This window comes from Ischnura elegans, chromosome 1 (assembly GCF_921293095.1).
Source record: "Ischnura elegans chromosome 1, ioIscEleg1.1, whole genome shotgun sequence".
NCBI lineage: Eukaryota > Metazoa > Arthropoda > Insecta > Odonata > Coenagrionidae > Ischnura > Ischnura elegans.
The window spans coordinates 24,375,617-24,387,870 of NC_060246.1; the positions used below are offsets into that span (position 1 = coordinate 24,375,617).

The 12,254-nt window shown below is 36.8% G+C and overlaps 1 protein-coding gene across 5 annotated transcripts in view; it reads left to right on the top strand.

Annotated features, from left to right (window-relative positions):
- Positions 1 to 11,891, top strand: part of LOC124157287 (ecotropic viral integration site 5 ortholog) — a 174,616-nt gene extending 162,725 nt beyond the window's left edge. For 3 of the 5 annotated variants that reach the window (XM_046531904.1, XM_046531886.1, XM_046531923.1), the window contains 4 exons: positions 780 to 926; positions 3,827 to 3,922; positions 5,342 to 5,440; positions 9,975 to 11,891. In XM_046531904.1, coding sequence (XP_046387860.1) covers positions 780 to 926; positions 3,827 to 3,922; positions 5,342 to 5,440; positions 9,975 to 10,271 — 639 coding nt within the window. In that variant the 3' untranslated portion in view covers positions 10,272 to 11,891. Of the gene's footprint in view, positions 1 to 779; positions 927 to 3,826; positions 3,923 to 5,341; positions 5,441 to 9,036; positions 9,084 to 9,974 lie in introns of all 5 variants that reach the window. The other 2 variants (XM_046531915.1, XM_046531894.1) reach the window with 2 other exon arrangements.
- The last annotated feature ends 363 nt before the right edge of the window (positions 11,892 to 12,254 follow it).

The window sequence follows — 12,254 nt, forward strand, 5'->3', positions numbered from 1 at the left end:
GGCTAGTCCTTTTGTCATGTGAATTGATTTTGGTGATTTTCTGACCCCCCCCCTTCCCACCATAGTGAGACATTGTGAAATTTGGCCTAACCCCCTTCTCCCCTCCCTCTAATCCCACGTGAGATTGTTCAAAATATGTATTTTAAGTGTAAATGTGTTAATTTATGCTTCATTGGGTAGAATTCATATTTAAGAAAACAATTATTTTTATTTGATATTAGTTTAGACTGGTATTTAAGATTACTGAGATAGTAATTTTACTCTGTTTCTGGCGGAAAATAAGTATGTGATATTTACCTGGACTCTCTCTCTCACCTACGTGAGATTGGGTGAGAAACGGCTTGACCCCCTTCCCTCACTAAACGTTTCACGTAATTAATAGTTGCCCCCTTACCACGGGCCACCTTGCACTTGAAGGATTTTATTTTGAGGGTGTCCAAAGGCTTAACCTAGGATATGAATGTGGGATCCTTCGATTAGCAGCCATGTGCTTGACTCACTTGGCTACTTTGCTCCTGCAAATGGTGTATATGGTAGGGCATTTCATAATGAGTGCTGATTTATCACCAAAGAATTGACTGTTACATCCCACACTGGCTAAATCCAAAGCCTATTACCCTTCGCCAGTTTTGCCAATACAAAAGGTACACAATTTGGTTAAGTTGAGCTGTTTTCATTACCCCACTTGCACCCCCTTGCTTTAGCCATACCAATCCACCCACAGAGATTAAATGAACACTCTAATAGCTAGCCACTCATTAACCTCTGAACAATTACAGGTTCAAGTGAGTACCAATCAGCTCCGCAGGCAGGATGAGGAGACAAAGAAACTTCGAGAAGATTTAGAACAGGCAGCTGCCAGGGAGCGTGAGCATCAAAATCGTCTCAGGGAAGAGCAACACCGGTATGCAGACTTGGAGTCAAAGGTGAGAGAATGCAATATTTAGTGTATTTGATTGTTCATTTTGTTCATCTTTTCATCACTGAATATATTATGCATATGTTCTTATTCAATTCTAAAACTAGGGAAGGGTTTTTTGATTCTATGGTTTGTCATCATCAGAATTTCTTCGTCTTCCATTAATTTTGGTGGCTGTACCCCTCTCTTACCTTGTCTTTCTACCAGTTTTCTTTCATTTGCCATTTTTTCTAAATTGATTATGAAAGATTTTTTTCCTGTAGAATATTTACATTGATCATAATGGCTTTGCCTGTTTGGATATCATTATATATTATATAAATTTTATATTCATACAGCAGACTCCCGATTATCTGGCTGCAGTATATCTGTATTGCGGATGATCCGTGCATGATTTTCACTCTCACTTAATATTTTCTGTGATCATAACAAAAAAATAAAATCGGATGCAAAATCACTGGAATTACGGCATTAAAGCTAGGATACACCGAGCTTATTATTTCTGTTAGAATCCCCTTTGTAAAATGGAAGCAATCACGTGCTAGCTGCATTCACGGGAGCACCTTGTTCCTGTTTTCCAAGCTTCGCAGCGAGCGACCGCACTCTGTGATCACGGATGCACGTCCCGCATCACTTGCAACTTTGGCAACTTGTGCGAGAGGTGACTACGTGGTGTGGTGCCCGACAGTGTAGTTTCCGACGTCAAGCATTGGTTTTGAAGAACCATTTTTTTGTTTCCGTGATAACACAGCCACAGATGTGTGGTTTTCGAAATGAGGCCTTACATGGAGCATTAATAATATGAGTACAACCATGTTATCGCCCCTAAAAATATTGCGAACTGGTGAAGAAAGCTCTCAATGAGTCCGGGAAGCACTCTAAAATAACAGTACAATTGCATGAATAATAATATATTGTTTAGTTTACGTAAATTATGAACATTAGAAGAAATTGAAGTGAAAGTTTGGGTCATCCGTGTTTTCCGATTATTCGTGCCGTCTCTCCGCATCATTTGCCTGGATAATCGGGAGTGTGCTGTATGCATGTAAGCAGTGGGTGATTTTTCTAGCTCATCACAAGTAATTAAATGCACTCAAAGAGAATAATAACTTTCACAAAAATGATATTGTCATATTACATTTATATGGTGGTACTTTTCAGAATAACAGCTACTTTTTTCAACCTTTATCCATGAGTTTTGGAGTACCTTTATGGAAAAATTGATGTTGAGGAAGAATAAGACTTTTTTCTCATTCATAATTTACTTTATATAATGTGAATAAAATCAACAGATTTAGGCATTACTTGGTGGAACGATGAGATATTCATGGTGAAATAAAAACACAGTACTATTCCACAACCTTATATTAATATATTTAAAAAAAAAATAATGTTATGGAATAGTACTGTGTTTTTATTTCACCATGAATTATATAATGTGTTTGATGAAAGTTTCATTAGTGGTACTATGTACTGTACATCCTTCCAGGTTGAATGCGTGAATTGAAAATTGTTGTTGACTCGATTAATGTATAAGATTATTGTGTGGAATCTGAAGTCAGTGATGGAATCGACAATAAACTCAAGATTATCCATGCTTGCATCATCCAAGTTGAGGATTATCAATGCATGAGCTTCATTCCTCTTTCAATGTTTTCTGCCATCTTTGTAAAAAATAAAAACTGACTCAAAGGCACCTGCATTATTACATTTTATGCAAGGATACGCAAGGCTTATTACCTATTTCCATTAGGTTTTCCCATTACAGTGAGTCCTCGTTTAACGTCACTTACTGTTCCTGAAAAATGAGACGATAAATGAATTGACGTTAATCGAAGCATAATATCCCATGAGAAACAATGTTAAAAGTGAATATCGGCTCCTAGACCTCACAATTCCTACGCGAAAAAAATGTTAGCGTATCATATCTGGGGCATTTTTTACGGTGGGAATGCCAAACTATCGCATAAATACGAGTTCCTGTCTTCATCGACGACAATAGCAGCAGTGACATAAATCCTTCTCCATTTTTGTATCTTCCAGCATTTGCTTTTCGGCTTCGCTATGGTGGTCACCCGGGCGAGCGTCGCCTTATCGTCGCAGTTACAGGAACCAAAATTATTGTGAACTCGGCAAAAAAAGCGACGACAAAATCTCAGAGTTCTAGACGGAAAAATGCCTTGAAATCACTTTTTAGGTTCCTGAAAACCATTATGTCGAGTAAAACCTTGCGCACCTATGTAAGAGTTCATTTTTGCGGAAATTTTTGCTAAAACCGTAATCGCAATTAAGAATAAACACACCGTTTTACACTTTGCTTAGACTGACTGTATTACCGCCCACAAAACGAACAACCTGCAACGCCCGCCGCTTCGCCTTTTTTTTCCCGCGCGAAATTTAAAAGACTTGACGTTATTGCGAAGCGTAGGTGCGATAAACGAATGACGGTCTCAAAATTTTCGTGGCGTTATCGCGAAATGACGTTAAACGGGGTGACGTAGAACGAGGACTCACTGTATAAAGCAATCATTTTCTTTACTTGTTGACGAGGAATGCTTCCAAGTTTACTTGAATGTCTGCTCAAGTATTGCAGAAGATGAGTCGCAGGAAAAAAATCTTGACTGAAAAAGATTTATTTTAGCAGATTTCTTCAATGGACAATTAGTTGTTAATTTATAAAAATGTTATCTGTGACCTGTAAATATATTTTTCATATCCTAAATGAGAATTTATTGCTTGTGGCCTTGCAAGCGGTGGAATAGAGTCCAAGGACCTTTCTCGTAATATTCATTGCTTTTGGCTGTTTGTATGCAAGTTGGTTGTTTTCAATTGCATTCAAAATACCTTCCTATCCGTATTTCCATTTTGTTGATAATTAATTATGGTATTATTCTTGCTTTTTTCCAGATGAAAGATGAATTGATGATGGCTAGAATACGTGATGCAGAGAACACACAGTGTGTTGCAGAGCTTACTCACAAAATTTCAATTTTGGAATTGAAAGTAAGTGGAAAGTATTTCTAATTTTCTTAGCTTTTAGTAAGTACATATTCTGTTATTACGAGGGCTGTTTTTTAAGTATGGACCATTTTTTATGTAAAATAAGCCAAAATTATTTTTTTTCATAATTCATTTATTTACAGAATTTTCATACTTTTCTTTATTATTTTTACATAATTGCCTTGTTTGTTTAGTCATTTATCATTCCTTAAAATAAAGTTTTGAAACTCATCTTCAAAGAAGTTTACTACCTGCCCTGACAAACAGGAGCTCACGGCCGTCTTCACATCTTTGTAGTCATAGCAGAGCTTGGAAATTTAAAAATTTCTTGATAATTTCATTGGAAATCACTTGGAATAATGTCGGGGCTGTAGGGTGGGTGATCGAAAACTTTCCAGCCAAAATAGTCAATCATTTCCCCGGTCCGAGCAGCAGCGCATTGTTGTGGAGGAGCAAAATTCCCTTTTTCAGCATCACACTTGTTATATGGATGGTACATGAACTACTACAGTGTACGGCACAACGGCCCTAACAAAAAAAACAGGCCTTGTAGTATGGTAATTTTGTTGATAGTTGTGTAATGGTGCAGCCCGCTACCTCGAAAGTCGTGGGTCGCACGCTTTGAATTGCGTGGGTTCTTGCCCTTGGTGTCGAAGCGAATAATCACACACAAGTATTTAAAGTTTTTACCCAAAGATTATTTACCTTTAAAATCCCAGTTAACCAATCAATTCAATGAATATACATAAAGTAATGATGAATTTGTGCGTCCAGAATAGCCAAAATTTAGAATATTACCAAAAGTCTTGGGAACGAGAGGAGCTGGTGGTGATGACATGGGTGGATAGCGAGGAGCTTAGGTCCCACGGGCCATAAGACCCGCGCTTCGACTCCATCTGACGGCTACATTGCTGACTGACCACTGACGAGTGACCAGTGACTGAGTATGAGTTACTGAGTGAGTACCAATAGCATCTCCACCATGCCATTATGTAGGGAAGTGGAACCAGGATGTTTTCATCAAAGAGGAAGGGGAAGAGGAAGGTTATGCGTTATAGAAAGTGAAAAGGTGCAAATCCCGAGGCATAGTTAGTCATAGCTGGCTATTCTGAGACGTCACGCAATAACATATTTATGCATATTTTGGAAATGGAAATCTTCCATCATCATTGGATCACTACAGTTGCATTGTAAGTTTAATGGCCTAATTTATGTTCAGATCAAAGGAGTCATGTAAACATGTGAAATTATGATTTAATGGGTTTACTTATATCATCCTCTCATGAATATACATAGTTGTAAAATACTTTGAAGCTGACTTGAAGGAGCTATTTTCTATTCTCCTGGTGGCTACCTGTATTATAGTTGCAAAAACCCAATATGCATTCACTGCCATTTTATGCAATGCTTTGTGTGTTGCAGAATGAAGAAATGGTGGCAGAAGGGGAATTGCGAAGCAATCTTGATGACAGTGAGCGTGTTCGTGAACTCCAAGACAAGGTAGCCGATCTCAAGGCTGAGGTGAGTCATGAATTTTTTGTATAACTGGGGAAATTTTATCTTTCGCCACACTTTCGTGAACGCTCTGAATGTAATCTGTTTAGCCAGCACCAGCCATATAAGGTGCTTTTTGCACTAATCGTATTACATATGCACCTCATAAGCTTTATGGGTAACTTTGGGTAGGTTCTCCTGTAAATAAACCACTGTTTTCCATTTTTGGCCCAAATACGCTGCTAATTCTTCTGCCGCATTGAAATTTCCCATGTGTAACAAGCTGCAGCATAGGTTTTGAGTGCATAGGCATGGATTTAGGATGTCCATCATTTCATTGTAATTTTAGGTAGATGTTAAGTTTTCTTAGCAGATGTCTCTGTAGAGATTTGAACATTACAAAGACTGGTTGACACACATGAAATGAAGAATTGAATGAGCTATTATTTTCACTCATATTTACAAGTAAGGATGGACCAATGCCAGAAATTACTGATATCTATTTTAAGACCATTTATCCTCCTTGTGATGTGACTATACCTTGACCATCAGATTATATCATCTGCCTGTGCCTCACCCGACTCCAACTATATCCAGCCTGTATCTAAGGTCTTCACTGATTGGGTGACTTTTGAATGCACTAATGGTCTAATTCCTTAGCAGCATTAAAGTATTAATAAGTTCAAAGTTCTGCTCTAGTTAATACACTCCCAATAAACCATCATACACATTTTAAGCCTGGCCTGATGAATTAAGGAACCTGATCACAATAGTTAGTTGTTCAAAACACTAAATCCTCTGAAAAAATCTTTTAAATATAAATGAGATATAAAACTTGATAGTTTCTTTACCACTTGTAAAGTAATTAGCATTTTGGTCCTATCTCATAGCCTATACAAGGTAAAGTGGCATATTGGCCAGAATAGGTACAATCATTTCCACACTTCAGGATATTTTTAACAAGAAATACTTCGCCTCAAAATTTTTTTAGAAATAAAGAGATTTATTCAAATTATTTTTATGCCTTCATGGTGGCTCGGTAATCAAGGCAGGAACATTGCATGAACGAAAAAGATATTTTTTTCATGAATGATTCTGAGGATATTTAAATAGTAGAAACTGCTTAAGTCTTCAGTAATAAGTTAATTTGACAATATTATTTTTTGTTTTCTCATGTAAATGCAGAAAATGTTGTAAAAGTTAAAGTGGTGGATAGAAATTTAATCTATTGTACATAGATTTGAATGTACTAATTGCATATGCTGTCAGAGCTCAGAAGCAGTACAATCAGATACTCCCATTTAATTTGCCAGAATTGGTGTAAAAAGCTGAAAATTGAATGTGATAATTTAGGTTTAAGTTCACGGAGTCATGAATATTGGCTGATGCATCATATGAGTATCCTGCATACCATGCATATTGGGAGACCTGTGTTGCTTTTATTTTAGGGTTGTGTGTTCTACATGTTGTGTTACGATAATGTAGGCTGCGGAAAATGTTCTAAATTACAAAACATACAAAGAGGAATACAGTGTAACTTAGTTATAACGGCATCGGCTGTAACGTCAACTCGGGTTTAACGTCACATTTTATACAGACCAGCCAAAATTGAATATTTTATGTTGTACGAAAACCTGTTTATATCATCAACAAATATTGCGACGCTCGGGTATAGCGTCAAATATTTTGCGGTTCTTAGGTTGCAAAAGTGGTAGGTGATTGTATTATGTCCCAAAGTTCATAGAAACCATGTCTTGAAACATCAAAAGCAAAAACAGGTCACAAGATGGACGTTGAGCTGGTGACGGGATGCAACTCTTTTGTTTAATTGATGTCTGGAGGGAGTGGGGGCTGTCCCGCATACCTGGGTCTTATCCCTTCCCACCCCTACATTCTACAAGGTCACTGACACAGGCACACAGTATTGTATTGTTTGTTTCGTTATTTACAGTAGATCATCAGTCACATCACTACCTACCTCCGTGTGAGCATCGCGTATGTTGACAGTTGTTTTATACGTCGTTAGTTGTGTTTTGTTTGTGCAATGTCAAGTTGTGGTGTCACTCAGATTTAAGGCTGCTTTTTTCATAACGTCACTCGGATATAACGTTAAAAATCTACTGGTCCCTTTGATGACGTTATAACCAAGTTCCACTGTAGTTTGTTCATACTTATTGTGGAAATCTGTGACGCAGAGCTTTCAGATAGGAAATGGTATTCTTTATCCCAGGAGAAAGAGGTAAAAGTACCCTTTCTTCAGAGCTGGCACTAGATCCTCTAGCTCCGATCAATATTATGTGCAACTCTGTGGAGTGCATTCTCCCAGCCCAGAACTCTTTCCTTTCTCCCATAGTTTTTTCAGTGCTGAAGGACTTTTGTTCAAGCAGTGGAAAATTTGAACAATTTCCTTTGAACTTTGAATAATTTTATTTTATCCTCGGCATTTAAATCATCATCAATATTCCACTTTCAACATGGCTTACAAGTGCGGGTAGATTTTGAAGCTTGAGCGGTGTATAGTTACTATACAATGAGGCTGTAGTAATGTACGATAATTATGTATGTAATGAAAATTTTTGTGCTGGGGTTTTTCCAAAATAAAAAAATAGTGAAACATACAATCAAATTTAAAGTATAATGTACTTTTATAATCTAAATAAAAATAAATGCTTTTAATTTTATAACCAGAATACGCTTCATACTTCCATATTTCCATTAAAGTAGAACCCGAATAAGTTGAGTGTGTATTAGACTGAAAGCCGTCTGCTCATTTTGAAATACGGAATGTGTGTGGGGCTTTGCTGGTGGCTGGTTTTTGGGAAAATCTTTAAATTAGAATTGGATTTTGGGATGTGACATTAATTAATTTTCGACGATTTGTGTACTATTTAGTTCCTCAGTATATTACAGGTGGCAACACTAGTTGCTCATTTGTACGCGTACATACTCATAATCGACAGAAAGTTGTCCCACCCACTGATTAGTATATTCGGTTTTATTGCATTTTTCAACCTCATGCGATTGTGTTATGCATGAAAAAAATGTTTACCAAGCCAATTAGGCAGCCAAAGTACATCAGGGTGTTTGTGAAAACGAGCAATTTTTTTAGTACCTCTCCCAAAGATTTTAATCCTTATAATTAAATATATATTTGAAATAAATGTAACAACACTGCTGCTTCTTCAGTGGAAATCAATGGGTAAGCATAGAAAGGTGTAGTCTGGAAATTTATTTACTGTCACAGAAGATGTATTTGTATTCCCACTCTTATTGGACAAGTGAATTCGATTGCTCATTGCGTACCCTTGTGTGTTATTCATGGTTTGAGCCAAAGCTCGTAATTTACTTTGTGCACGTAATAATGGTGCCTTTTTTTTCTCTCATGATGGATGGAAGTCTCACTTTCTCAGCCTTGGAGGGCAAATACTTTGCGACTCATTCATTTTGAATAGTTAAATGTACATTTACATTCATGTTGGTGTGCTGTCTTTTTATTTTACCTGCAATTGCTTCCATCCTGGTTCCTTCAAAACCCTTGTTAACAGTTGCGAGCATGCTTCGTTGAGGTTTGTCTGACCATTTCTTTGAATTAATTCACCAACTAACAGAGACCCTCTCTTCAGTTCCCAACGCCTACAAGCCCGGACAGCGAGACCTGGAAATGGCTTGAGTAAGTGGGAAGCTTTTCGCTTTGCTTGTTTGCAATCCCTGTGAGACAATGGAATGTTTTCTTCTCTCCAATCCTTGCTTGCTCATTTGACGCATGAAAACATTTGTTGCTCCTTTATCTTGTAGATGTACTCGTCTACCTAGATGTGGTGCTTGCTAGAGAAAGTGATGTTGCTGGCGAACATCATGTTTCTGTTATATTTTTGTTGGTTATTTTAATTTTTCTGATGGAACTTTGGTGTGTAAAGTCACTGAATTATAGATTACAGTGAAAAATTTCGATGTATGTATATTATTGTATCAGAGTAATCTATGTGATAGTTTTGCTTTTGAATTAATCTGTTGGCTCAGCTGTAAATTTTACTTTTTCTGCTTAGGAGAGCTCTGTAAATTGTGATGAATGCAATGTCAGAGCTTTTGTTGGTGTAGTTATCTCTGTTATGTGAATGCTGAAAATTTTTAGGTTTAATGAGTGGGTTATAATTATTTTCCCCTTGCTGTGTAGTGTAGTCCCTATTTATGTCCATAAGCAATACTTCATGAGGCATCAAGGCCAAATAGTTGGCTCTTCACTTTTGACACTTTGTGTGTTCACTGCTATGTTTTTAAACCCATTGTTTTAAAAAAATCATTTTTCCTCCATGGTACAGTAATTGTGGCAATTATGACCTAAATTTTGGTTGAAATTCTAAATTTGTCTTTTTTTTTTTTAAAGATCAAGTAACTTTGTTGGAGGAAATCCATCTTCTGTGAACTAAAACAACATATTGTTCTCTCCCTACAGCTTGTATTTTTAAATATGAACCCTCCTCTCCGCCTTAATCACATTCCCTTACTATTACTGTGTGTCTGTTCGAAGAGTGTTAACTGCTTTTTTCCATGAATATTTAAGATGCTAACTGTGCATCACTTGCAGATCATGAGACTAGAGAGCTGGAAGCAACGTTGGAGTGGAGGTGGGCAAGAAGGCACGCCTCCAGCTGGAGGTTATAAGAAGACGGGGCATGGAAATGGAGACGATGACAACAACAGGAATCTGAGGCCAGCGCTGCACCACACCATGTCGGTGGACACGGAAAGTGAACATGACGAGCCCTCAGAGACTCTGCACTTACGACTCAGCACTGGGGACTCAACGGATGAGGGAAACGGTCTGAGGAGTGGAGGCAACTCTAGTCCTGATGTGTGATTTCATACCTGGTGCTTACAAAGCCTGGACTAGAAAGTGCTTTTTTTTTAAGCAGTGATGCTTAGCCAAATCAAACTGAAGTTGGTCATCAGAAGAATAGTGAATTCTTTTTGTCGTGACCTTAAAAATCAAGGACAGATGATGGAAGTGCAAGTTGGTAAATGACAAAGCAATCGTTTAGGGAATATCTCGCAGAACTGGCTGTGCATCAAGGTATTCCGTTCTTGTCTCCCATTTTTCTCTCGACTTCCAAGGAAACTCACAAGCCATGTAGATTGTCAAAAACCCCACGTCTTTTTCTTATATCAAGTACCAGGCTTTAGGTGAAGTAGGGAGAATAAAATTTTTAACCTTATCCTAAATGAAATTTGGAAGAATTTTATGTATAGTGTTGAAAATAATAGCAGAATGCATGGATGCACAAGTGGTGAGAATTAAGCCGACTCATATCAAGCCTTGCGTTCCATGAAACAGCTGTGGAATGGTTGAGGCAACAAAGGACTATTTTATATGCCATTTGTTCACGGAACATTGAAGAGTATTGGGTGTATGGAAATGATTTAATCTTTTCTACCCGTTATGTTTGTTATCATTAATTCATACTGTCTTCTCAGCCCCTATCTACGTTTTGATAGTCTTGCATTTAACATTTATATTTTTTCATATTTAATTTTTTATGTGCTTTAGCATAATTATCTTGGACCACTTATGTAAATAGAATTTATGGTGTTGTTTTTGAAAATATTTATTTAAAAGATAAATTAATGATTTTAATCATTATAGTTTTATCGTGGAACTGAAAAGAGATTTTTATAAATGTATAAGTATTCTGTTCTTCCAGATACCAAAAAATGTTTTAAGCTGAAATAATTTAATTATTCCTTTTAGAATGTTATTTATTCATTGCAATTAGATATTTTATATTCACATAATCCTTATGGCTGACAAGTGCTCAAAAGCTATTCCCTCCTATCCCTCGTAAGTCATAAATCTGTCTTTCTTTGTGTCCTTGTGCATATGAATTTTCGTGTATTATAAACACTTCCAAACCAGCTTTATTATTTATTGCAGCTGTTGACTTAGTGCTGTCCAAATAAGATTGAGGTATACATGTTATGTTCATAATTTTGATGCAGCTGAAGTGCTGGCAGCTTCTGCTTAGAAATTGCAAATAGTTTTCTTTTCAGATTTATCAAATTGTAGATTTGTCTTGAACTAGCAGATAATTGTTAAAATGTAATTTGCAATCTTATTTAAATACTCACGTTCTCAAGTAGAATCAATATTTTGAAACATGCTTTATGTACAGATTGATCACTGGACTAGCGAAAGAGGATGTGTGAAAGCATACATGTAATTGTACTTAATTTAAACTCAGTGGTGTACTTAGGATTCTTCGTAGTTACATTCCATATACCTCGAGCAATGGAAGTGATATTTCAGTAGGCTGTCACTCCCTGTGTGGCATAATGCCTCTTATGTCCTTCAGCGCAGTTTTCATGCGCTCTTCCACAGAGGCATTTACTGAGCTCTTCACTCTATTAGCTCAATGGTTAACCTCTTTTGTTTAATTTGATACAAGCAGTGGAGAATTAATAAAATGTAACCATTGAAATAAAATTGCAGTCTTGTTTCATTGTCATTATTCTTTCATGACTAATTTTTATTCTTTCATATTCTTGTATTTCATTTCATTAGGATACAGGTACATTATTTTTCCCTACTGAATTCAAGGAAACATATTTAGCTAATATTAAGTTAAGTTTCCAGAATGCATTCTCATTATTCAAAATCTTTACATCGGTCTTCACGTGCGTAGTGGGCAAATTGAATTCGTGCATCAACACAATCCTTATTTATAAATTAGCTACATACTTCGTATCATTCACAACCCACTTGATATTGCTTGATCCTCCTTGAAATCAGATACAGAAATATAACCAGGTGCTGGTGAAAACACTACATGCTTTAGTTTCACACTGA